Below are 25,468 nucleotides of genomic sequence, written 5' to 3'. Positions count from 1 at the left end.
GTTTGAGTTCAGTACATTGTTAATTTGAAGTGCTGTACTCTTTTGCTTCAATCTATTCTCTTTGCAGCCCCCTGAATACAGCACAGTATTTATCTTAGTTTCTCAGTTAAATATTTACAAGGACATCAATCCTTCTAATGGAAAATAAAAAAAAACAGTGTATCAAAATATTAGTTTTTAAAGACCTGAATAGCACAGAATCCAGGGATTCCCTTGGGGGTGGGGTGGAGGAGGGAAGTTAAATAAGGATAAATCTTAAAGAAGGGAACCATTTTTATCATAGCTTTGACAAAAGTGTCAAAAGTCATAGTTTTTGTTACCTCAGACCAGCTGGTTTTCTCACCTCCACAGGGGGCAGTGCTGCGACTACTAAGTGACTTTGCAGGCTAAAGCACCTGCTGAGATGAGTCACTTAGAACATCCTGCATTTTGCAGCACAGCAAAGAAAGTTTGTCCTTTACCACATTTCGAGCAAAGTTTAAAGAAGTATCATTTTCAGGATTTATGTAGCTTTGACATAACACTACAAGCACACAGAAAGGTAAGAACATTTCTCCAAAGGTTACAATCTGTCACTGTCATAAAATTCAGAAAAAAAAAAAAAAAAAAAGGCTAATTAAAATTAAGAGGCCAATGACAAAGTTTTAGGTTGAATGACTTTGAGGAAATCTTATTGTGCTGGGGTAAAATGAACTTGAATAGAAAGGTATTTCTAGTAATAATTAAGGAGGATTATGTACTAAATAATAATAATAATAAAAATAATCATGTAAACTGGCATGTAAGCTAAGCTCTATACTCAGAACTGTATGAAATACTAACATTTTCACCAAAATTAAATTCTGGCATATTGTGGTGATTGACTTTGAAAATCAGAGCTTTCAGTTTCCAAGTTCCTATGGGAAAAATACGCAATAAATTCAAAAGTTCTTAGAAACAGCAGTAGTTGTCTAGAGTTGTAACTTCATGACAGATGATTCAGTGTCCCAAGTATTGTCATGGTTATTACTCCTGATCTTATCAAACAGACCTCAATAACTTAGTTCTTTTAGAATGCAATGAGTCAGAAAAGTTTCCAGGAAAGCATAGTCTTAGAGACATACCTAGGATCTAATCCATTAAATCTCAGGTTTTATATTCTGTCAACATTGCTCAGGTAGAAATGTAGAAATAGCAACAAGTAGACAGAATCTGATTTTAAAACTCATATCAAAAGAAAACATTTCCCCTTTTTTACTCAAAAATGTCACTGTATATTTTCAATACCATTTCATTTTTAATTATGGTAACTTCAAAATAATCTGCATGTGCTTCACTGCATTCTTCAATCAGTAAAAGTACAAGCTTAGAATGTCTAATAATACTCTGCTAAGAAGGAATACTACAAAAGTTCAAAAGTTGGGAACATTTCATCTGCTGCTAGTTGGCTATGCAAAACAAAACAAAACAAACAAGCAACCCCCCCTACAGCAGCAGCACCACCACAACAAAAACAGCAACAACAACAACAAAAACAACAGGCAGAGGTTCTGCAATGAAGAAAATAAATGTTTGCATGCGTAGATTAAGATAAAATGAAGGTTTAAAATACTACTGGCCAAATACTTTAAAACTTAATATAAAAATAAATAAATAAATAAATAATAATACTAATAAATCACGATGACTCCAAAAATGAAGGAAACTAAAGATTCTTTAGGAAGTGTTCCAGAATCTGCAAAATCAAAAAGTATGCCATTTATATGGCATACTATAAGTAACCTACAGTACTTACATAACTATTCTGCCCATACAGTAATTTCAAATTTAAAATATAGGTGTGTTTCCGTAGAAATATTCAGGGTTGACAACAGCTTATTGATCAGAAAGCCTAAGTACTACAGACTTAGATCACAACTGTCTTACCATTGTTTTGTAATACCTTCATCTTTGTAGCATCCTTTTCTCTCTTCTGTCTGAACTATAAAGAATTAATCTAACAATGAATTGGTGGAGATCTTGCTCTTATTGGACATCAATATTTGATACAGAAGTTATCTTGCCTGAATGATCCATATTTACGTAGTAAAGCTATTTGGCAACTGAATTTATTATGTACTACTTTTCTAAAGTAGTTTTTTATTTAAAGTGAGAGAGAAAAGTTGAGGGCACATGCTCAAGTATACTGTCACTCAAATAGACTAGTGTCGTGGTTCCGCTCGAGTGGGCAGCCGAGCTCCACCACAGCCGCTCTCTCACTCCCCCTCATCAAAGAGGAATGGGGAGAAAATATGTGAAAAGGGCTCAAGGATTGAGATAAGGATGAGAAAATCACGCAATAATTATTGTAACGGGCAAAACAGACTCGGCATAAGGAGATAGTAAGATTTATTGCCTACAACTAACAAGCGAGAGAAGTGAGAAAACAAAGGAAAAAAAAAACAAAAGCACCTTCCCCCCCCATCCACCCTTTTCCACCTCCTCCCCCCGAGCGGCGCAGGGGAACGGGGAATGGGGGTTATGGTCAGATGGTCAGTCTACAGCACTTCTTCTCTGCCGCTCCTTCTCGGTCACTCTCGTCCCCTGTGCTGTGGGGTCCCACCCACGGGATGCAGTCCTTGATGAACTGATCTGGCGTGGGCTTCCCACAGGCAGCAGCTCTTCCAGAACTGCTCCAGATATGGGTCCGTACCACGGGGTCCATCCCTCAGGAGAAAACTGCTCCAACCTGGCTCCCCTACGGGCAGCAGCTCCTGCCAGGTCACCTGCTCCTGTGTGGGCTCCTCTCCACGGGCTACAGGTCCGGCCCGGAATCTGCTCCGGCAGGGGTCTTCCACAGGCGGCAGCCTCCGTCGGTGCAGGGCCACCTGCTCCACCGTGGTCTCCTCCACGGGCTGCAGCGTGGAACCCTGCTCCACCGTGGTACTCCATGGGCTGCAGGGGGACATCCTGCTTCACCATGGTCCTCACCACAGGCCGCAGGGGACTTCTGCTCCGGCGCCTGGAGCACCTCTCCCCCTCCTTCTACACTGACCTTGGTGCAAGGCTGTTCTCCCACTCCCTTGACTCTCCCGGCTGCTGTGTGGCGCAGCGTTTTTTCCCTGTCTTAAATATGCTCTCACAGAGGCACAAAACAACATCGCTTATTGGCTCGGATCTGGAAAACAATGGGGCCCTTCCCAAACATGGGGCAGCTTCTAGATCTTTCTCACAGAAACCACCCCTATGGCTCCCTGCTACCAAAACCTTGCCATGTAAACCCACTACAACTAGGTAAATTAACATAATTTGATTGTAAGTGTTTGTAAGCACCTTTTCCAAGAACAAAGTATTTATAACACATATTTAGAAGAAACCACAAGGTCCATGCCCCAAACAACAACAAAACAAACAAACAAACAAACAAACAAAAAACAACAACAACAACAACAAACAGAGTTTTACCATCACCTTGTTTTTCCAGCCAAACCAATGAAAATGTCTCATTTTCATTTTGATTTACATTGAAAATATTTTATGTGGAAAAGCATAATTACTTCTTGGCAGCTACATCTCATTTCAGGAGTAGAGATGGAACTAAATCACTGTGTTTCACTGTGTTTTGTCAGAAGGTTTGGTCTTCAAATTATTAAAATATTATAGGTAAACCTGACATGCCACTGTTGACTCCGTATCTTCTCTTAAATTATTTGGTCTTTGGGATTAACAGTTAAGGACCATATCTCTGTGGGAGTTGTCCTAAAATGAAGCCAGTGGCAGCTGCAGTAAACGTTTTCTAAATTGCTCTTTTGTGTGTGTGTGTATACCATAAAAATTGGTTAAACTGTCTACAGAAATATGTATGTTCAGTTCTCAAGGTTGGTAACATGAAGTTACCAACCAAATTTAAACATCATCCAAAGAAAGAAAAAACAAATAGATACTGTATAATCTCAAAGGTAATAGTTATGAAGGCACAAAAGGAAAGCTACTGAAGTAACAACAGCAAATACTACCAGTTAATGATTAGTAGCAGGTGAATTAAACTGAGTGGAAGGAAAATCAAGTATGTGAAGACCAAGTTCTTTCAGAGCAAGCTTTCTAGAATATTGAGACTAAAGGGCTTCATAAAAACAGAATGTTTATGAGTGTTAAAACTTCTACTGAGTTGAGTTTCATAGCCTTAAAAAGTAAGGAAGGGACCAGATATATATGAATATTTGTGTCAAAGCAGACAAGTAATTGTTAGCACTGTGGGAAACAGCAGGGTAGAATGAATGAATTTCTTATCAGTTTGAAATTACATCTGCTTCAGTATGCAGTGTTGGAGTTACTATTAACCTGCTCATCAGGACTACAGAGATGAAGATTAGACTCTTTCACACTTACTTATACTGATCTTTAATTTTAAATCTATTCACTTGTTCATGCTAATTCTTTTGGACTACATTATGTCACCGTTAATGACAGAATTAAATCTTTACTGCATTTTGAATGAAGATCTGAGTAAGAGTCCAATATTGCTTATTTTTTGCCCACAACATAGACAGGAGGAAGACTGAGGGCTTTCACATAACAGCTTCTTATCCCCCTCATGTATAACGCATTCATATTATAATGGCATTCAAAGATCCCATTAAGGTTTTAGAAATTTAGTACACTGGATAGATTTTTCATGGATTTATCATGTAATTTAAAAATTAAAGTCCAAACCATATTACTCATTGAATTACACAGATGTTTCCCATGAGGACTTTGTATAATCTTCATCCATCATTCTCATAAGCACATACTAGTCTGCAGACTGAATGTGTTTTTAATATAGCTGTTTTAAATTGTAATGTATTTTTTATTTTTATATATGTGTTGCTTCTGTAAATAGTGGCTAAATACATTGAGAATCCTTTTAATTTGAGATTAGTTCAAAGAAAACAAGATTTATAAAACCAAGCATATTTCTATTGTTAGAAAGGTAGGAACGTGTAATTTAATGTAATCATAATGTAAGTTATCATACATTTTAACTTAAAAAGCTTCTGCCAATTGGCTAAGCCTTCATAAATTATTAGTTTTAGCCTACTTCATCTGGGGGGGCTAAACTTAAGTGTTTTAAATATCTTCATACTGTGTTAACATAACAGTCTTTTTCTCATGGTTACAGTATGCACAGACCAAAAATTGGTACTTTTCAGATCAGCATTGTTGTTTTTTTTTTTTTTACTTCAAACACTGGCAAACAGACCAAACTGGCAAGGGCTAGTCGTCTTTGGTTTGAGGCAACATAACAAATTCACTTCCTTAATGAAGTTACCCTATATAAGTTTCCAACTGAGTCAAAAACATTATCCAGCCTTAGATAAGAAAGCCATGAGCCTACTGATGAATTCTATCAATAAAAATAGGAGTGAAGGTTATATGGATGTGCAGTATTGAACAGTTAACATTACTAGAGTTCTTCAAAATTTTAAGAGTGCTTCAGTTTTGAAGATTGAAATGCTCATAATAATACAAGGTGATCTCATAATTTTAAATCACTCTATAGTGCAGATCTCCAAATTCATATTACTGCTAAAATTCAGCAGTTCATTTATTATAATCAATATGTTGGTTTAGAAAAGTGTTATACTGTCTTTTTCATCAAGGTTCAGAACCTCATTCCAAATAAACAATGAAATTATCTGGGCCTTATGAAAGGTGTTCTTAAAAATGCAAAAACAACAAGCAAACAAACCAAGACACCAACAATATTCATAACACTTATTATATTAGCTAAAGTAAAAAGAGAGAAAAGCTGTTTTGTATAAATTTGTCATAAATATTTCTAACATGGAAATTAAACAAAGTAGAACACAGTTGACTCTTGGTGACATTCTCCTTTCACTTGTTAATACAAATATTTTTAGAGAAATCTACTGTCAAGTAGCTAATTAACTACTTCTTTCTCAATGGAAACAGTATGAGAAATGACAGAAAGACAAGCATACGGGCCAGTTTACAAAGAAACCATATAAAACACTACTAGAAACCTCTTCCTCATCATACCTAATTACAGAATCACAGAACTGTTGAGGTTGGAAAGAACCTTCTCCTGAGATCACCTAGTCAAAATTTCCTGTTTAAGCAAGTTTATGGGGGTCCTGTTCAGTCATGTTTTGAATATCATCAGGGATGGAGGCTCCAGAACAAATCTCGGAGACCTGTTCCAGTGTTCAGTCACCCTCACAGTAAAAAAGTGCTTTCTTGTGTTCAGTTGGAATTTCACAGTTTTTAATTTGTGCCCATTGCCTCTTGATCTATCAGTGGGCACTACTGAGAAAAGCCTGTCTCTCTCAACAAAATCCTCTTTCAAAAGGCATTTATACACATTGATAAGACCTTCTTGAGCCTTCTGTCTAGGCTGAACAGTTCCAGCTCTCTGAACCTCTCCTTGTATGAAAGATGTTCTAGTTGCTTTATCATCTTCATCACCCTTCACTGGACTCAATGTAGTAGTAATTCCATGTCTTTCTTGTACTGGGGAACCCAGAAAAGAAGCAGCACTCCATATGCTGTCTCACCAGTGCTGAGTAAAGGGATATGATCCACCTCCATTGACCTGCTGGCAACACTCCTCCTAGTGCAGCGTAGGACACTGTTGGTACTCTTAGCCACAAGGCTGCCTGGCTGCCTCATGGTCAGTTTGTTGTCCACCAAGACCCCAAGGTCCTTTTTGCAGAGCTGTCTTCTAGCAGTTGGTCCACAGTGTGTGTCAGTGCCAGGGATTATTCCTCCCTAGGTGCAGAATTTTGTGTTTCCCTTTGTTTTGCAAGCCAGTTTTCCATCCATCTCACTGTACACTTATCTAACCCATACTTTGTCAGCTTGTCTATGAAGATGCTATGGGAGACACTGTAAAAAGCCTTTCTAAAGTTGAAGCAAGCGGAATTAGTGATCTTCCTTTATCTACCTATCAAGTTGCGTAACCTATAAAGGCTATCAGGTTGGTTAAACATGATTTTCCCTTCATAAATCCATGCTGACTATTCCCAACTACTTTCTTGTCTTTCATGTGTTGGGAAATGTTTTCCAAGAGTAGTTACTCCATCACTTTAATGTCCTCTTCCCCCAGATTCCCTGTCCCATTTTAGTCCCACCTAGGACTAACAGTCCCTCATTTTAATTTTGCTGTTTAGGTACCTATAGAATTCTTTTTTGTTGCCCTTTACATCCACTGACAGATTCAACTCTAAATTGACCTTGACTTTCCCTACCCCACCCCTGCAGGCATGGTTGGCCAGTAGCTCTATATTTCTCCCGGTTCATCTGCCTCTGCTTCCACATCTTGTAAACACTCTTCTTATGTCTCTGTTCAACCACGATCTCCTTGATCTTTCAAGAAGACCTCTTGCTACCTCCTGCTTGACTTTCCACTTGTTGGCATGCATTGTTTTTGAGTTTGAAGAAACTGATCCTTGAATATCAAACAGCTCTTTTGGACTGCTCTTCTCTCCAAGCATATCTTACATGGTATTCTTCCAAGTAGATCTTTGAAGAAGTTGAAGTCTGCTGTCCTAAAATCCATGGCTGTCCTGCCCCCTACTCTGAGGATCTTGAAGTCCGTCATTTCATAGACCCTGTAGCTAAGGCTGCTTCTCACTCTCACATCCCTTTCCTTATTTGTAAGGATCAGATCCAGAAAAGCAACCTTTCACTTTTGTCTTCTGGATCACCTGTGTCAGGAAATTGTTGTAGAAAACTCCTAGATTTTTGTACTCCAATGCAGTATCTTTCCAGCTGTTAGCAGGGTGGTTAAATTTCCCCATGAGGATCAGGGTCTGCAAATGTGAGTCTTCCTGTTCTATGAAGAAGATTTCTAATTCTTCTTGATCAGAAGGTCTGTAGCACATACTCCCTAAAACAGAACCTATGTTGCTCTTTCTATTAATCTTTACCCATAAGTTCTCCACTGATTCCTGACCTTTGATTGGTCCTAATGCAGACCTCTCACAGAAAGTGCAACACTCCCTCATTACATTACCAGCCTGTCCTTCCTAAACAACCTGTATCCACCTATCGTATCACTCCAGCTGTGTGAGCTATCCCAACATGCTTCAATCACCTCATGAGATCATAGCCTTGTAACTGTAAACTGACTTTTAGTAACGCATATATGGGTTACAATTCACATAATCATAACAGTGGAACTTGGATGAAGCACTAATTCTTCAGTATGTATACCTCAGATGTCGCTTTATAGAAAGTTTAATTTTCAAACATTTCCCTTTGTTTAGTTTAGAACCAATATGGAAGTAAAGAACAGCTGCAATAATATCTTTGAATCTAAGAAAGGGCGTGATGTCATTTCAAAGTTTGTCAATATAAATTATAGCTAATATGTAATGGCTGACACTCTGCAGTGGCTTAAATCACTTGACTGATTAATGCCACAACTTTGAACTAACCAAACAATTTTAAATGCAGTTATAGTGGAGATATTGTAAAGTAAGACATATTATTTCTATAAAATACTGCCAGGAATATTTGGGAAATCACTTGCCAATTTTTGTCAGTCATGTGCCAATGAACTCTTTCTTCCATAGCTTATAACTTTAAAGGGAAGAAATGAAATCAGAAATGTGTGTTACACAGCAGAAACTCTCATAACTGACTCCAGAGATCTAGCATACCAAACTTTAGCATCAGCATACAAGGATGGGCCAAGGATGGAGACAACAAACTCTAGTCGCTCTGGTCTACAGGATTTTGCTAGCCTTACATCCTAGACATTCATCAGTGGACTGGGTTGCTGTACCTGCACCTGTATGTTTGAGTTGTCAGAAGGCCAATGAGGACTTTAAAAAACCACATTTGGCTTGGTCTGGGACAATGAATACTTGGCACAGTGGCACTGTCTGTAAGCACTCTCTGTTTCCTCCCTTGAAATATAAAATTTAACTAATATTTGGAGCTGTCTTGGATTCATGCCAGTGCAGCGTCCTCATACCTAATCTCTTTTATGCTGTGAACTAATCTCTTTATGCTAATCTGAAGACAGGTTTTGTCTCTGGATTTAGAGTAGTAAAGAAATATGACCACGGTTGAAAGGGTAAAGAAATAAACTGTAAATAAAGATAAGAAACACTTACAAAGAAGGTATTTTTTCTCTTTTCCTGGTATTTTTAAAGATGAAACTATGAATGACTAGCACCATTCCTTTTTAGTTTTTTCCCAGAAAGAAAGAAGTCCACAGACTAATAAAAAAGGTTCAAAGAGTGGTCCTGAACAACAGCTGGAAAAACAACTGCTTATACATCATATCATTGAAGTATTTTGTTTGTTTGCTTGTTTGTTTGTGAGACAATATATTTTGCTGGGGAATTATTATCCTGTATTTTCTTTGTGCAATTAACAACAATGGACAGCTCAATCCCACATCACAACCAGGGTATTCACTGAAACAGGAAACAAGAAATGTGCCTTCAATGAGATTCATAGTTCACATATAGTTGTGTGGCATACAGCACTGAATATGCAAGTTTTGAGCACTTTAAAGTTTCTTTGTTTCTTTTGGGCACTTTGGCAAGGAAAATATTCATCTACTTGAGTTCCCACTGTAGGTTTTCATGGAGTTTTAGAGATCTAGTCCCTGTTTCCCCAGAACGGGTACTACTCAGCATCAGTGTGTAACTACACTCAAGCTCCCAACATAGAGTTTAAAGCCAAATACAGCTTCCAGATGTGCTGAAATGATGAAAAAGGAGGAAGTGCATAATTTATGCTATCCCTAAAAGGACTGACTGTTTGGGAATGTAATAGGTGGAAATTATCTGTTTCAGATGCTGAATTTGGATACTAATTAGAACTGAGACAGGTTAGATATCCCTTCATAAAAACACTCAGGAAATAGTGGTTTATTTACAACAAGAATGGAAAATGAAAGCTTACTTCTGTGTCTGTGTTATTTATTCAGTACCTTCATTTATTTTACAGAATCTGACTGTACCTAAGACTGTGTGCATAGATTTTTTAAGTATGTTGACAGCTTTTCCATAGATCTTAATTTTATGATTTTTACAGCATTATAAAAAAAAAAAAAAAAAAGAAAAAAAAAAAAAAAGAAAAGAAAAAAAAAAAAAAGAACAGATAAAATCTTAATGGACAATAGGTTTACAGGCATTACCAGTGCACGTTCTTCCATCTTCTGCCAGCTTGTAAGGATCAGTACAGAGACATTTGTAGCTGCCTTTAGTGTTAATGCATTTAGCAGATGGAGAGCATGGTGGATTAATTTCATTTTCACATTCATTGATGTCTGCAAAATAAATACACAATGATCAATAATCATCATAAATTAGATAGGGATTACTACTTTCTTATACACTCCCACTACAAGGATCTGGAAGTGAAAGTTATCACACACTTGGTTGACATTGATACTGCCAAAGGTCCTCACTGTTAGTTTAAAGTGCAAAGTTGTTTTTACTTCCTTTTTCATGCTTTTTTTTTTTTTTTTTTTTTTTTTTTAAGCTGAAAATGATGAAAAATAAAGATTTTATTTTGGTAATCTGCAAGAAGCTATAAATGTAACCAAGCTGAATTTTCAAAAATACAAACCATATATTTGAGAACAATTCTTGAACGTGTTTGTGTCCTAAGACTTCTAGTTCTTCTATAAACTTTCTTCATACTGTGCTTTAAGCAGTAATGAAAGCAATAACACTGACATGGTTCTATACACTTCTAGGTATAATTTTGAGGAGTCAAGCATTCAGATTAGCTTTGGATATGAAATTTATAACAGTAATCTGTGATATTACTGCAAAAATGGTTGTTCCTAGAAGCTACGTAAATTCTGTGAAATGGCAGTATCTTGGCAGAATGATGAGCAGATGAACAATCACCCATTTGAAGACGTATATAAACATATTTTCTCTGAGGCCATTCAAGACCTTTCACAGTCTTATTATGCAATGAAATGGGAGTCAGTGTAGTGTGAAAGAAAGAAAATACCCAATGAGGCAAAGAATGCAGTTTTTCCTTATTTCTCTTTCTTCTTTCTGTGTAATTTTGCTTACAGTCTTCATTTGGTTACTTAAAGGTAGATGTCCAGCACTGCTTTAGATGGTTTCCCATCAGTGCTGTATAATTGTCAGCCTATTCAATGTCTCAGACCCCTTGTCTTGGGAAGGACTGCAAGCCAATACGTGGGCAATAGCCTTCAGTAACTTCTCTTTTTTGTTATACTACTTCCCTTCCTCACCTACCACAATGTTTGATCTGCTACTTCAGTGTAAGTAACTCTTTCTTCATCAGTATTAGAAACTGATCCCATAAAAACAATTTACTGGCTTAGCTTAGCATTGTCTCTTAGACCACTTACGGAAAGCTGTCATTGGAAATGGGATCAAACCTGATCCTTTCTTAAATTTTAACACAAAGCTGCAGCTGTGTCCAAATCTAACTGTCAACTGAGACAGTCAAAAGAGTAATCATTCAAGGAATAATCTTAAATTTATGAATCCTTAAGAACTATCTCCCATAATGCCTCAGGAAAGGCCATGAAGCAGGAAACTAGTCTGTTGTTCGGGAGTTATTAATTTTCCTTAATTGTTACACACTTCAAGACCACATTTTAGGTTAACTTCCACTGGTTTCATCTTTGGGAAGGAAAAACCTGAACACACTTTATCTGCACTGTAACTCAAAGGTGCTATTTCAGCTTGCGTAGGCCCATAGTCATGTTATCTGTTAACCAACTCATTCTATGACCACCAAATAGTGTATGTCAGATCTCACTAGCCTACACTACTGCTCAAAGATAGTGGTACTTTACTGAAGCAAAGTAAACACAGTTATCTATCCAATGTAAGATAACACTTAATATAAAGGTAGTACAGTCTAGCACTAAATGACTTCCTGAATCAATAGAAATGATTTCTGTCAAAGCCAAAGTTAGTAAGCAGAAATTAACAGCTCTCAAATTCCTATGCTTTTGCCAGCAGGCCACTCTGTCTTTTCCAGAGCAGCATGTAATTTTGAAACCATCTGCAGAAATGCTAAGCTCTATCCTCCTCATTATATTGCTTGACTTATTCCTGATTTGCTGAACATTTAAAAGAATGGGAACACATTGCACAGACATACATGGAACAAAGTGCTTTCTACTGTAAAACTCAAGTAGCATCTGCATAAGTGGGTTTTGATGGTTTTCTTTTAATAAAGGCATTGCTTATTTAATATATGCAGCAGCCTGTTTTCCTATAGCAGATATACAGTCTTTTGTTTACATTGCTGAACATATTAAAAGAAACTAGGACAAGGAATGATTCATTCATATAACTTATTTATTCAGTTTGCTGCCAGAACATTAAACTATTGAAAAGATTTTATTATAATTCATTTAACAGCTTTATTTCTTTATATGGTATTTATGTGGGTGGGATTCAGCGGATAAATAGGATTTGAATAAAGGAAAGAGCTGCAAATTTCATTTGACTTTTTATATACCAGGTATACAATTAGAATGAATAGCTTTCTATTCTGCTGTCACAGAAATACTGATAAGCAGACTTTATTGCAGATCAGCTGCAGCACTTGCATTTAAATTAATTTGCCACCATCCATAATATATTCCTGAATACAACCTTTTCAGGTTTCATTTTCTCTCATGCTCTCATAACTCTGAACAGTCAGAGTATGCATATAGATATACATATATATACATATATATCATTAAAAGCACTTATTTGAAATATGAACAGAGCAAGACTTCATACTTCATAGCTGTGAAGAGTGGAAGTCTTGTAATGAAACATTCGCCACATTCTCTTTCTCCCTATCCTCTTCCTTTCAACAGCAAAAATAAGATTAAAAGAAGAGAGAAGATTACAAAAATAATTAAATTAACAGGAAATCATTCCTCTGAAACTGTTCATGAAATGAACTGATTTTAATGATTTCTTACTTGTTCTACTTTTCTACCTGTAGAAATAATTCACTTCTGGCAAATCTTTTCATGGACTGGAGTGAAGAGAGAGGGAGTTTGGAACAGAATGATAAATAATTTGTTTAATTTCACTTGTATTCATTTTTTTTTTCTTTGCCAACTTTGCTTAACTTATTAGTATAATACACCAACTACTGGTGCAGAGTTCACTTTCCGTCTAGAGCATCCATTGAAGCAACTGCAGAAAAATGACAACAGTCTGATTTTTATTGAATGTAGCAGGAAGCAATGTATAAGTCTTTTTTAAATTATTTTTTTTAATTATTTTTTTTCCTTACTGGTTGTTAATTTACTCATTTTTTCTTAATTAGGTAATTTCAAATGACATTTCCCTATCATCAACCTGATTGCTGAATCAGGATGGGAAGATATTAAGATAGCAATGCTGGATCAAGGAAGTTTCACGTTACTGTGTCATCCTACCTATAAACACAGAATGCTGACTGTCTTTTAATCTTGTGAACTACATCCATAAGATTCATTCATACATACTTCCAGGGAACACAAAGTAAAAAAGACTTTTAAACCATGCATTTCAGGACAACATAGAAAGGAATTTACTTCTAATAAACTGTGATAGACTTTAGCTTTTAGAAATTTCAGAAACAAAAATATATAGAGAGAGATATACCTATACAAACAGGAGCCTGAAAGTTCCATCCTTTACTTGTGCAAGCTAATTGCTCTTCTCCTTGTAACTGAAATCCATGGTGACAAGAATAAGTCACTGTAGATTTTCCCAATTCCGAGCAGTATACAAAATCACCATTTTCCACCCGTTTTGGTGTTCCACATGTTTCCTCTACAAATAAAATAAAATAAAAAAAAAAAATTAAAAAATCCCAGCTTATCATCAAAAATTGACATTATTCTCCATTATTGCTACAAATTAAATTAAGGGAAATTACTCACATGTTTTAAGATGATCAAGAGTTTTATTTTTTATTTCTGGACAAAGAATTTATATGGAATAACTCATGATCAATTTATAATTATTGTAAAATTAACATTACCTTCTAACAGTGTGCTCAACAGAAATCTTAGTTAATGTATTTTTATCTGTCCAAGAACTCCTGCCTCAATTACCATAATGTCTGGGTATCTCACAAAACCATTCATGTTATCAAGGTGAAGCTTCAAACAGTAACCTGATATAGAGGGGATATTTGAAAGAGACAAAGACCAAGACCCCCATTTCAAAGTGATAGAAATGCTAAAAGTTTGTGACAGACCAAGAACTCAAGACCTGCAGTAACCATGGTCAGTGCTCTAACTGCTGATTACTTATCCTCCCATCAGAATAAAAAAAAAAAAAAAAAGAAAGAAAAAAGGAAAAAAAAAAAGTTAATTACTAGATTACCTTCCTGATAGATTTCTTGCCAAGCTTCTAAATTCATCCCCTCTATATAGCCACAATGTTTAAAATCCTGTGGAAATCTTCCAAGTTGAAAGGCATCTGCTGGCACTTCAGAAATCCCTGTGTTGTCACAAATCACGCGGGACAAAGAGTGCTTTTTGAGTTCATGTTTTTGAGCTTCAGTGAAAACATTATCATTTTCCCACCAGAATCTGGAAAGGTTGATAGAATTATTTTGAAGAGATTAAATTCAAAGAGCTGATTATTCTTGCTTTCACAGTATCCTACGTAAGAGACCAGAAAATAAGAATTACAGCAAAATGTAGGTGGATACAACAATAATAAATTTAAACTCCATAATATGCTGTTTTGCATACCCAAAATACAAGCCATGGCAAGGCTAGTGTGAGTCCATGGTACTGGTGACCTCAGATGTCTTGTTAAAGTCAGATGGGTAAAACTATTAATTATTCACAGATGCAGAATCATTCTTCAGTAATGATAGAAAACCACAAAAGTTATAATATTGAGAGAAAAATTCTTGAAGAATAATATTGAGAGAAAAATTCTTGAAGATAAATTATTTTAATTGGATACTTAATCTCATGCAAACCAGCATTCATAAATTGTTCTAAATATGTATTACAGCTAATCACAGGAGCAGCCATAATAGATACCCATACATTTGAACTCTTCTTGCTATTACAGAATTGTTGCTATGAAAACAGGTATTGCTGAATGCTACTTTGTATATCTCCATTCAGTTCTCCATTTGCTAAGAAGATGTGGGTATGTACATTAGCTATAGCAGAATATTTACAGACAGCAAGTGTCATTTTGATCATACAAAATGGAGAGATGAAATGCATCTTACATTTTGTGAGGTCAGAAACATGCTGGCAGAAATGAAAAAACAGTGCTAGTATTGCAGCACCATATCAATGTATATGCATACATAATATATAGTATGTATAATATATAGAAAATATTACAAATTAAATATATAATAATACTATTTATTTTATATTATGTTATATCATGCAGTACATACTATATTATAGTATATATACTATATAATAATACTACATATAAATAATATGTATGTATAATATGTACATGCACACATACAAATATATATAAATATAAAAAGCTTAGTGAGAAAGAGAAAAGAAAGAAAAAGATAAACAGGATATTATTATTTTTATAACAAAGATGGGGCAACTCTATGAAAGATCACAGAGAGTGTATTTGACTTAATTTTATACATCGAGACATCATGAATAGCAATTTTTATTTTTTTTTAATTTGATAACACACCTCTGTTTATATATTAAACACTATCAAGCAATGTTAAATTGCTAAGATAGTACCCTGTGGTAGTCAGGTCAGTTATTATTTTCCCCACCACTAGGCAGGCAGGATCTGAGCCAACATGGTCTAAGACCATTACCAGTAGACAATGAATGAACCAATTGAACTCAGGATTGAACCAATTGAACTCAGGATTAACACAAGACTTGGGTATCTGTAATATTGGGGGATCAACACTGGGGTTTCTAGTAAGGGCTGTCTGTGGTTTTCATGTTTACACCCCTCTAATTGGAAAAGAAGAGCAGTGGACCCTGTAAAAAACCTGCATATGTGTGGTATTTATATGAGCCCTTTGAAATGGTACCATGCAAATGAGAAGTCTGATAATCCTGTTTGTGTTCTGTGGAACGTAGGGGCTGGTGACGTGCCCCGTAGGGGTTTTCAGGACAAATTGCACCCTGCTGTCAACAGTTTTCTCAGAAGTGCAAAGTCATTCAGAGTCATAAAACTTGGTTAAGTAAGCTAAGTGCATGTGAAATTTTGCAGAACAAGCCTTAGGTGCAGGAAAATAGTTGCGTATGGTAAAATAGTTTGGGAGGAAGCCTGTCCCACTCTGCCTGTGTTGGAGGAGGAGGGAATCTACAGGACCAGGGATGGGATGAATGTCCTATACTTCAGGAGCACTGTGATAAGAATCACGGAAGAGAGAGGGGGGGCCTGGAGAGAGAGGGGAAAAAACTAAATAAATGGCACATTCCTTCTGCCTCTTACCTACACAGTGACCCCAGACTTCCCAGAACATCCTGAAAGGTCACTGACACTTACAGAATCTTTCCCATACCCAAAGCTGTCAAAGGCTTTGCTTCACTCAGTTCCCCTGCACTTTCTAGTTTCTTCTTTCATGTACATTAAAACTTATTCTACTTTCATCACAAAATTCAGTTTTGTCTATGCTGCTGAGAAGGCTTGAGCAGATCATTATTTTTTAATCTACCCAGCAGCTAGGGGATTGCTCTAACAAAGGTTGCTCCAGAAGATATGTATCAGATCACCAAAATTTTACAAGTGAATTTTAGAGGGTTAGACTAAACAAGAAGAATAACATAAAATTAAATAGAGGCACAATCCTCTGCACAATCCCTATGCAAATGGCAAAGTCAGCTACAGGCCTTTCATCTAGTCATTACAAATTCTGAGATTAGAGAGAGATTCAGAGCAGGAAGGAACAGAAAAATAAAATAACATCCAATGGAATGGAAACAACTGGTTCCAGGTGACCAAGTGATTTGACCAGATAGGGCCTGGGTTTAATACATTAGAAAAAGAAATCCATTTATTTTGTCATATTTGACATATTTGACATATATGACATATTTTGTCATATTTGACTGAAGATTTTAAGGCTATGAGGATGAAGTCAGTCAAAAATTCTGATTATCCATGATTTATGAACTTAAACCAATATGTTCAAAAAGATGTTTTGAAATTCCTATTTACTGACACATCGATGCTGGTATGCATGTAGTGTTGCTAATGCAGACACAGGTAGTATCCAATACAGCATGTGACAAGTCACTGCAATGAATTTTAGACTTTTCCATTCTTACTCTTACTGTGAGACAATGATAACCTTATACCCTCCTAACTTTCATAAATAGTTCCATATCATAGTCTCAATAACTGAATATCATTTCACATTTAGGTTAGCTGTCATTAAAAAATTATGAAAGAACCTTGGGGAATTCATTTAACATTAGAAATATTCTTTTCACAATTTGGAGTTAACATGTTAAATTATCTTAGGTTTAATTAATGTTAATAGTATCATAAGACACTGAAAAATAGAAGCAAGTCTAGAAGGACCCCAATAGATATCCTTCCCCAGATAGGGGCAGAAAACTTACAACCGTTTTTTTTAACTCTGTTGAGTGGAATGTTTGCTGTCTATACAGTTTGTGTTAATAAGATACCACCTTTATGATTAACATTGGTTTTTCCTGTGAGCTAATTAATTAACATTTTTAAAAGTTCAGATTTAAATTCTGCCTCGGATGCTTATTTACATAATGGCTTCTTTCCACAACAGTGACTTATGAGAAGAGTGTAAAGGTGAGAGGAAGGACCAGATGTACTTAAAACACCACCGCTAGCATGGTGTAAGTCGTTTAAAATTAGTCCTCTCAGGAGATTCAAAATTACTGCCATAAGTATATATCACGGAAATTAAGAAAAATATGTTGGTTTTGTAATTTCTTCAGGAACAGAAATATGATAAAGCAACACCTCACACCCTTTTGTGGCCTGAAACTGCATTTCTGCTGCCTTCCTGGTGTGGAGTGTTGTACTGGTGGCACTTGTGCAGGATTAGGTGAAGGAAGATCCTCTCCTCTGTCTGTTAAGGCTGTTCTGGGAGTACTTTGCATTCCTGAATCCCATAAGACTAACTACCTAGTGTTTATTAACCTTTCTAGAAAGTCTGTATTACATCTCTCCAAATCTCTCTTCTGAATCTGCTGTTTGCTGTGGAAAGTGTTAACATCCTTCCAGTTAAGGACCCTGAGTCTAGTGCAGCCCTCAGGGACTGGATAGCTAAGACTGTACAGTGCTACATCCATCCACACAGAATTTAATTGCCCCGGCACAATTAACTGATGTTGGCACCTTGCATTTCCATCAGAAGTATAAAGTTGGTCATCTTAGTACCATAGAAACAATCTCTAAGTTGTTTCTATGTTGTTTCTAATCTCTAATTTGAAACTATATACAGATTAAAGAAGAAAAAGCAAGAGCTCACCCAACAAATCCCAGAGGAACTAGGATAAAAATTAGTAATCAGCATTGAATTTGTTTAAAATACTTATAAGCATCATGTTGTCTTACATTTTGGGAAGTAGCCTCACATATCTGTAAGATGACCATTGGTTTTGATTAGTATACAAATGATTCCACAGCATGAAACAACTTACCGGTCACCATCCCTTAGTGCTTTCATTTGCTTCCCAATTATACATGCAAACAGGGGACCAGTTCTAGCACCTGGAAGAAAGTCTTCTACTAAACCACCAAGCCAAACATCAATATTGCTAGGATTATGGTACAATTCCATGATTTTTTCAGTGACTTTCTGATTAGTTATTATTGTATTCAGGTCAGTTTGAGTTTCCAGTTTTGGTAAGCCACAGAATTCACGCCAGTCATTATAACCTATAAATATGATGTTAAAAGGAAGATTAGACTTGGCTATTAAACAAGATATTTTAAATTAATAAATTTAAAATCACTGGATTCTGGCAACCTTAATCTCTATTATGGACAGTTATGTCTAAAAATAGACCTATTATTATTGGTTAAGTTGATTGGAGAAACTATGGCAGGATCTGAAACAACAAGATATGCAAATGTCACATCATTTTTGTGAAGGAAAACAAGGTTTTAAGTTCTCCAATATTTATTAAGCAATGAAAACATGATAATAAAGGGTTATTTTTGAGATAATCTAAACAGAAACATACACTTTGTGTTGACATATATATACAATTCTTTTGCATCACTGGAATTAACTTCCCCCACCTCCCAACAATACTTGCATTTTGGCCCTGAAGACCAAAACTATTTCTACTGTAGTGTAGCCGAGAGCTTTAAACTCTAGGCTGGAGTCAGACTTTATTTGTACTGTCCAGGGCCACGTTCCTAGCTACAGCATCACACAGCTTTAACAGGAGAAGTGGAGCGAGTTGTCACCCAGAAACATCTTCAGACAGTTCTACTTCTAGTGGGTAGACCATCAGGCTCAGAGCATAGAACAGCATTTGTTCCTTATTCATGTAAACAAGTGGTCTGATCAGGCAGGGCGTCAGGACTGCAAACATACCATAGATTTTAATAGCCAATATAATTAAATTAATTAAACTCCAGCGCAGTCTTCTCTAAACTTGTACATCTGTGACCTGATAGGCTCATAGTCCTTGAGAGTTTATTTCTACCCTGGGTGCACAGACCAAGAAATCTAATGCAAAAAGTAGGCATAAAAATGTAATGTTTCTCAAAGTGACGTGTACATCTAACTAAGCTACTTATACCAGTCCTGAGTACACCTTAACACCTTTTACTCTCAGTCCAGCCAATGAGGTTGTGTCTAAATAGACCTCTCTCACAGGCAGGGTGCAGCCTGCAGACCTCAAGTAGCTGCTGCAGACAGAAAGTCCCTCTCCTCTGGAGCTGGATTCAGCAAGAACCAGTGTCAGGTACCTGCACCAGGCATACCCACATCTACTCACCAATACTGGTCTTCCACATTCCAGAACTGAGAGGTTATTCTAATTTGAAATGCTGGGCAATATTTTGTTTTCATCAAAGTCAAAAGTATTAGCATCTTAAAAGAAACTTGTATTACTTTTCTGATAAAAACCTATTATTAAATAACTTATATACTAAATACAAGCAGTGATAGTTCAGTTACTGATTGGAAGTAGATTTAAGAAAAATCAGTAGACCTGGGAGTCCGTGATCACGGCCACGCTGTAAATTTAATGATGCTAAATCAAGTGAACCATTGTTGGACAACACAAACAGTTTTTCTGTTAACTCTTCATTCATCAGTTGATTTTGCACCTGTAGTTTTGCTGAATGTGCAAGAAGACCCCTTAGCAAAGGATCCAAGCCTCCTTTAAACACAAAAATAAAATAATGTCAGAGCATGTATATAAAGCATTAGAATGTTTTTAACAAACATGTATGTAAATGTATGTAAATGTATGTATGCTTCTCTATATTTTTTTAAACATTGGTCACGTAGCCTTTTATATTCAAACAAATGCAAAAAATTGCTTCAGGTTGACATAAGAGTGGTAATCTTATGAAAAGGCTCCACCTGTTTCTTCTGGTATAAGAAAATTTTAAACCTGATAATACATGTATGCAAAAAAAAATATATATATAAGATATCATCAATTTATTGTCAATTGACTGATTTAATCTGGAGAGTAATTTCTGTCTGATTCAGTGGACTATTTACCTAAAATAATTAGTGGACTATTTACCTAAAATAATTGTTCCAGTGTTCTCTGGAACCTGTTCAACAGCCTAAATCAGTGATGTAATTAAATAAATGTTCCTATTCTTACCTTAAGACCAGTGACCTTAAAAGTTATAATATTCTGGGGGAAACAAACAAAACAACCCCATTCCCCCTGCCCCCACTCTCCACACACATACATAAAACAACAGTTTAAATAAAAACATACCTTCTTTAATGAGCCTCCATGGACTAAAGAAAACTTCATGCAAATGAAGATTTGGGAGTTCTGGATCATCTAAATACTGTGCATTCAATCGCCTTACTATTGGTTGGATTGTTGCATGACCAAAACGAAAAGCAGCTGTTGAAAATATGTTAGAAACTGTAGGATTTACTGTGGGATCATAACCTGTATATAGGCCAATATACTGATTAAAAGCATCTGGACCAATAATTTTGGGAATGTAATCTCTTAAAGTAATAATCTGAAAGAAAAGAAAAAGAAACATATCATTCAGTGTTTTGATAGTTGAAAAGTAAAGGTTTATATGTATAGAATGCCTTTTTCATCACTCATCTATTCCCAAGCATTTAGCATGATGAACAAGTGAGTTGGTAAATAATAATGTACTTCTTGTAGTCAGTAGAAAAATGACTGAAGAGAACCAGTAGTAGGGTTGAGTACACTAATGAGGTTCCTTTAACCTCCTACCTAAAAAGCTAGACAAACCATCCTCAGCAGAGAGTACCAATATTGCTCACTTCCAGTCCAAAGGGGGTAAATCCAGCCCTTAGGAGCTCTGCTCCTAAACCTGGATTGTGATAGCATAAATTATAATGCCCTTAAAAAGAGAAAGGAAAGCATGGATTACTACAAAAACATTCATGAACGGTTGTTGATAGGAACAGATTCTATTTTCAGACATATATATGTGACACAAATCCTCTTTACTGAATATTTTAAATATCCAAACTTTAAAATACTGATGCCAAGAATCCCTTGGCAGACGTTTTATACTAAACTTAGGCCAATTTATAGACTCCTAAAAAACACACTTCAAAAATGAAAATGGTGATAAACACTTTCTGACAAATGTTTTGCAATATGATAGTATTAGTCGCATGACAAAAAAATCATATAGGTAATACTGAGAAAAAAAAAAAAAAAAAAGTGGAAAAAGATCTAATGTACCAAATAAAATGAAAGTATTATAGACTAAAGATTACACTGCACTCAATAAAGCATAACAGGATGAATATGAAGCATAGTGAATTCAACAAAACACATTATAGATTCAATACACTGTGCAGTAAAATATACTTTGAGTAAATGTACTTTGAGCTTGGTATAGTGAATACTGAAAAGCTAGATGTCACAAAATGACTGTATGAGAAACTTGTATCTTTATTTTAAACATGACACAGAGACAAACAAGACCCTTCAGAATTCACACACTTTTCACATAAGGCAGAGCTCACAAAATCTTTATGTTTTCAGATATATTAAGTTAGGTCATGAAGCAAACACACTATTTGAAAGAATAAGTTAGAATTCCCTTTGCTGGTCCTTTAATACAGCTTAAAATTAAAATTAAATAATTGTTGGAAATTAATACTCACGTTGTCATTGGAGAAGTTAACCTTTTCCTACATTCCCAAAGGTTTTACAAAGCAACAATTCCTTCTAATTTTAGATTTAGTTAGTTTTTTATAGGCAAGATAATGACATATTGTTTCATTACTACAAAGGGCAGAAATACAGGTTTTCCAAGTCTCATTCATCTTGACTTGGGGTTAAGTGTGACTTAGAAGCATGAACGAGGCACCTGTACCCACAAGTTCAAAAGAATAGGTAGAAAAGAATATAAGTATTTTTTGCCATCATCTTAACAGACATGCAGAGACCTTAAATAGCTCTAGATCAGCCCTGGACACAAACATCCTGATATGACTCATTTTTTTGGCTCATTGTAAATGAAATCTGAAGCTAAGCAACCCATAAAGGCCAGATTGCCCAAACAAAAGGGCAATTCAGATTTTTCATTTGCTCCAGAGGCAAGATCTGAATTTTATGTTTCCTTGACAGGGAAAGAGGGATTGTTGTTTCTAGACATGAAAACTAAAAGGCTAAAGGTAAAAAGGAGTCATATACCTGCCTTGAGCTAGGAGAGACATATATTTGATGGAAACATGAAGTTTAAAAAAAAGCTCCATCACGTAGATCTTCAGACAATACAAACTAAGGTGATAAAGCAGAAAAATGATACTGACAGAAAGAATCTGGAATGTGACAGAACCATATCCAAAGTAGCATGTAGCATCCTTCATGTAGACTCTGAACATACTTTACCTAAATTTGTCTGCATGAAAACAAGGAGAGGCTCACTACAGGTTTGAACTGACACATATACAAGTTTTAAAGAAGGTGTAAACAGCTCAGAAACAGCAAAATTATTTTTCTTAAAATTATTTTGCATGCACTCCCTGCTATGAAAGAATTATTTGAAAGGTTTTTTCCCTTTCACATTTGGCATAAATAAGCATAATACCTTCCTTCAATACAGTTTTTCTTCCACAGGTGAGATTCTTCTGTGGAAAAGAAGTAACATTCTCGTCTAAAAATATGTCAGTAAAATCAGAACCAGAAAGAGGTAGTTCTATACAAAAAAAGTACAAGCAACTACAATGAACCATGCTGCCATTTGTTACTTCTTTTGAGTCTATTTATAAAGAATAAGTTAACTTTGGGTGTGATCTCAGCTCTTTGTGACATTTATGACATTAGTGGATTAGTGGTAATCCTAGTTCCTCTTAAGAGACATTTAGCACCTCATAGAATCAACTCAGAATTCCATAGAAACCTCATAAAGTTAACTTTAATCAATAATGTCAATATTTCTACTGTCTCAAGACAGTCATTGTTTCAAAGGTATAATTTAGTAAAAAATGATGAAAAATGAGCACTGTCTTAAATAGAAGCCATGTGCTCTGTATTTAAATGACTTTAATAGCCTGTATGACCAGATAGTAACAGAAGCATAAACAGTATTTAAATGTTATTAACTTAGTCATGTCAGAGAAAATAAAATTCTGATTTCCTAGCAATACAATCAAACATCTGGTAATTATCCAGAGAGAATCTAAATAATAACACTGTCAGAAGAGGCCTTGTATGGATTCATCATAGCATGATGAATCTATACACTGTGTATAGAAAATAACTAAATCTTGACCTGCAAATACAAATGCTATGCAAAGTCAAACAGGCTTTATGTGAAAGGCAACATCATTCTCATTCAGAAGGTGGAATTGCAACAGGGATTCTGAAATGTCCTTATGAACTCAGCAAGCATCCTGACTGGATTTGCTTCCAGGATGGGCCACCTCCAGTGGAATTCATCCATACATTAGTTAATAGAAAATAAGTTATGTAATTTCATACTATTTTTGAGATCTTTTTTTTTTGTTCATGTTAAAAGCAATCTCAAATTAGGTGCAAGAGATATAGAAATTCATATTACTTCCTCATTAGGTTCAGCAGACTTTCTTTCCTAAAACAGAGAACAGGCAAATATATTGATTGTGTTTAATCTCTTAAAGTACTACATACAGCTGTTTGAAATTCCCATAGTAAATATTAAAGGATTTACAGCTGATATTGAAGACCTAAACACTTTTATAAAGATTGATTGTATGAAAGTTCAACTCCCAATAAATAATTAACACATTATAATGGCTCAGTCAATAGTCTGAATACTCTTTAGTATTCAATACTCTTTATAGCCATGAGTTATGTTAGAATGAAACATTCTTTTATAATATTTGTTATTTATCTCTTTTTTATCTATCATTTCATAGTTTAAGTTTAAGCTCTGAGAGGAGTTATTTAATGATCCAGTTTCACAAACAAGTTTCATCCACGTTAGCCATGTTGAACCCTATAATTTTACTTCAGTTAATGTCAGCTACTTAAGAGACCAATTTTCAACCCACCCATAAGTATAAGGCAGAGAAGTAAGGATGTAAGATACTTCGAGAACACAAGAAGATATAGAAGGAAGAGAAAAAAAAACCCTACAAACTGAAAACTAAATGTAACTGTCAGCTACAGGTGGGATTAACTGGCAGTAACACCATTATTTCAGAGATTCTTCTCTGAAACCATGATAAATTAAAGAGAATTTGAATCAAACTGATCTGTGAAACTCTTGCATCACTCTTTGACTAGTGCCACTTCATTTGGCATTCACAATCCAAACAGCACATCAGAACAAAACCAGCACATGCATGCAGTTTCAACTTGCAAACCACATATATATGGAACAGCAATGTAAAGACTAGCAGTTCCATAGCTGAATGTTTTTTCCTATTTTGTCTAAATGTTTTGTTTAAAGGAAAAACAAATGTAAACTATTTTCCCTCAAATAGCTTTAAAGGAGTTCTTCCAACATTAACCATTTTGTGATTCTGTGTCCTAATTCTGCTCTTTCTGTTGTCTCAGGTCAAAATAAGAATAACTGAAACAAGGAGCTGGTTTCATTTTTTTAAGCAGATTACAATAAAAAAAAATGTATTTTGTTTGTTTGTTTCTTTCTTTTCACAAAACACTGTATAAACCAAGGTATATATATTTTACTATAGCATATTGCAGTATAGTGTAGAGTTAAGTATGTGTCTTTCACATAAAATACAAGAATGGAATTAACCACTGTTATGGCTTATATAAACTACTACTTACCAATGAAACATGCCAACAGTGCAAACAAAAAGTCAGTTTTGTCCATGACAATAACAGGCAATTGTTATATTTAGTAACTTTGTCAGGTTTCTACTATTAAAT

At 35.5% G+C, this 25,468-nt stretch overlaps 1 protein-coding gene across 1 annotated transcript in view; it reads right to left on the bottom strand.

Moving 5' to 3' along the window:
- Window positions 1-10,088: 10,088 nt before the first annotated feature.
- Window positions 10,089-25,468, bottom strand: part of TPO (thyroid peroxidase) — a 41,053-nt gene continuing 25,673 nt past the window's right edge. The window contains 6 exon segments of the mRNA XM_032185194.1: window positions 10,089-10,249; window positions 13,575-13,745; window positions 14,304-14,512; window positions 18,578-18,815; window positions 20,105-20,275; window positions 20,855-21,113. Coding sequence (XP_032041085.1) covers window positions 10,089-10,249; window positions 13,575-13,745; window positions 14,304-14,512; window positions 18,578-18,815; window positions 20,105-20,275; window positions 20,855-21,113 — 1,209 coding nt within the window.

Source organism: Aythya fuligula, chromosome 3, assembly GCF_009819795.1.
Source record: "Aythya fuligula isolate bAytFul2 chromosome 3, bAytFul2.pri, whole genome shotgun sequence".
NCBI lineage: Eukaryota > Metazoa > Chordata > Aves > Anseriformes > Anatidae > Aythya > Aythya fuligula.
Note: the sequence above shows the minus strand (reverse complement) of the source record. Positions and strands in the feature narration are given on the sequence as shown.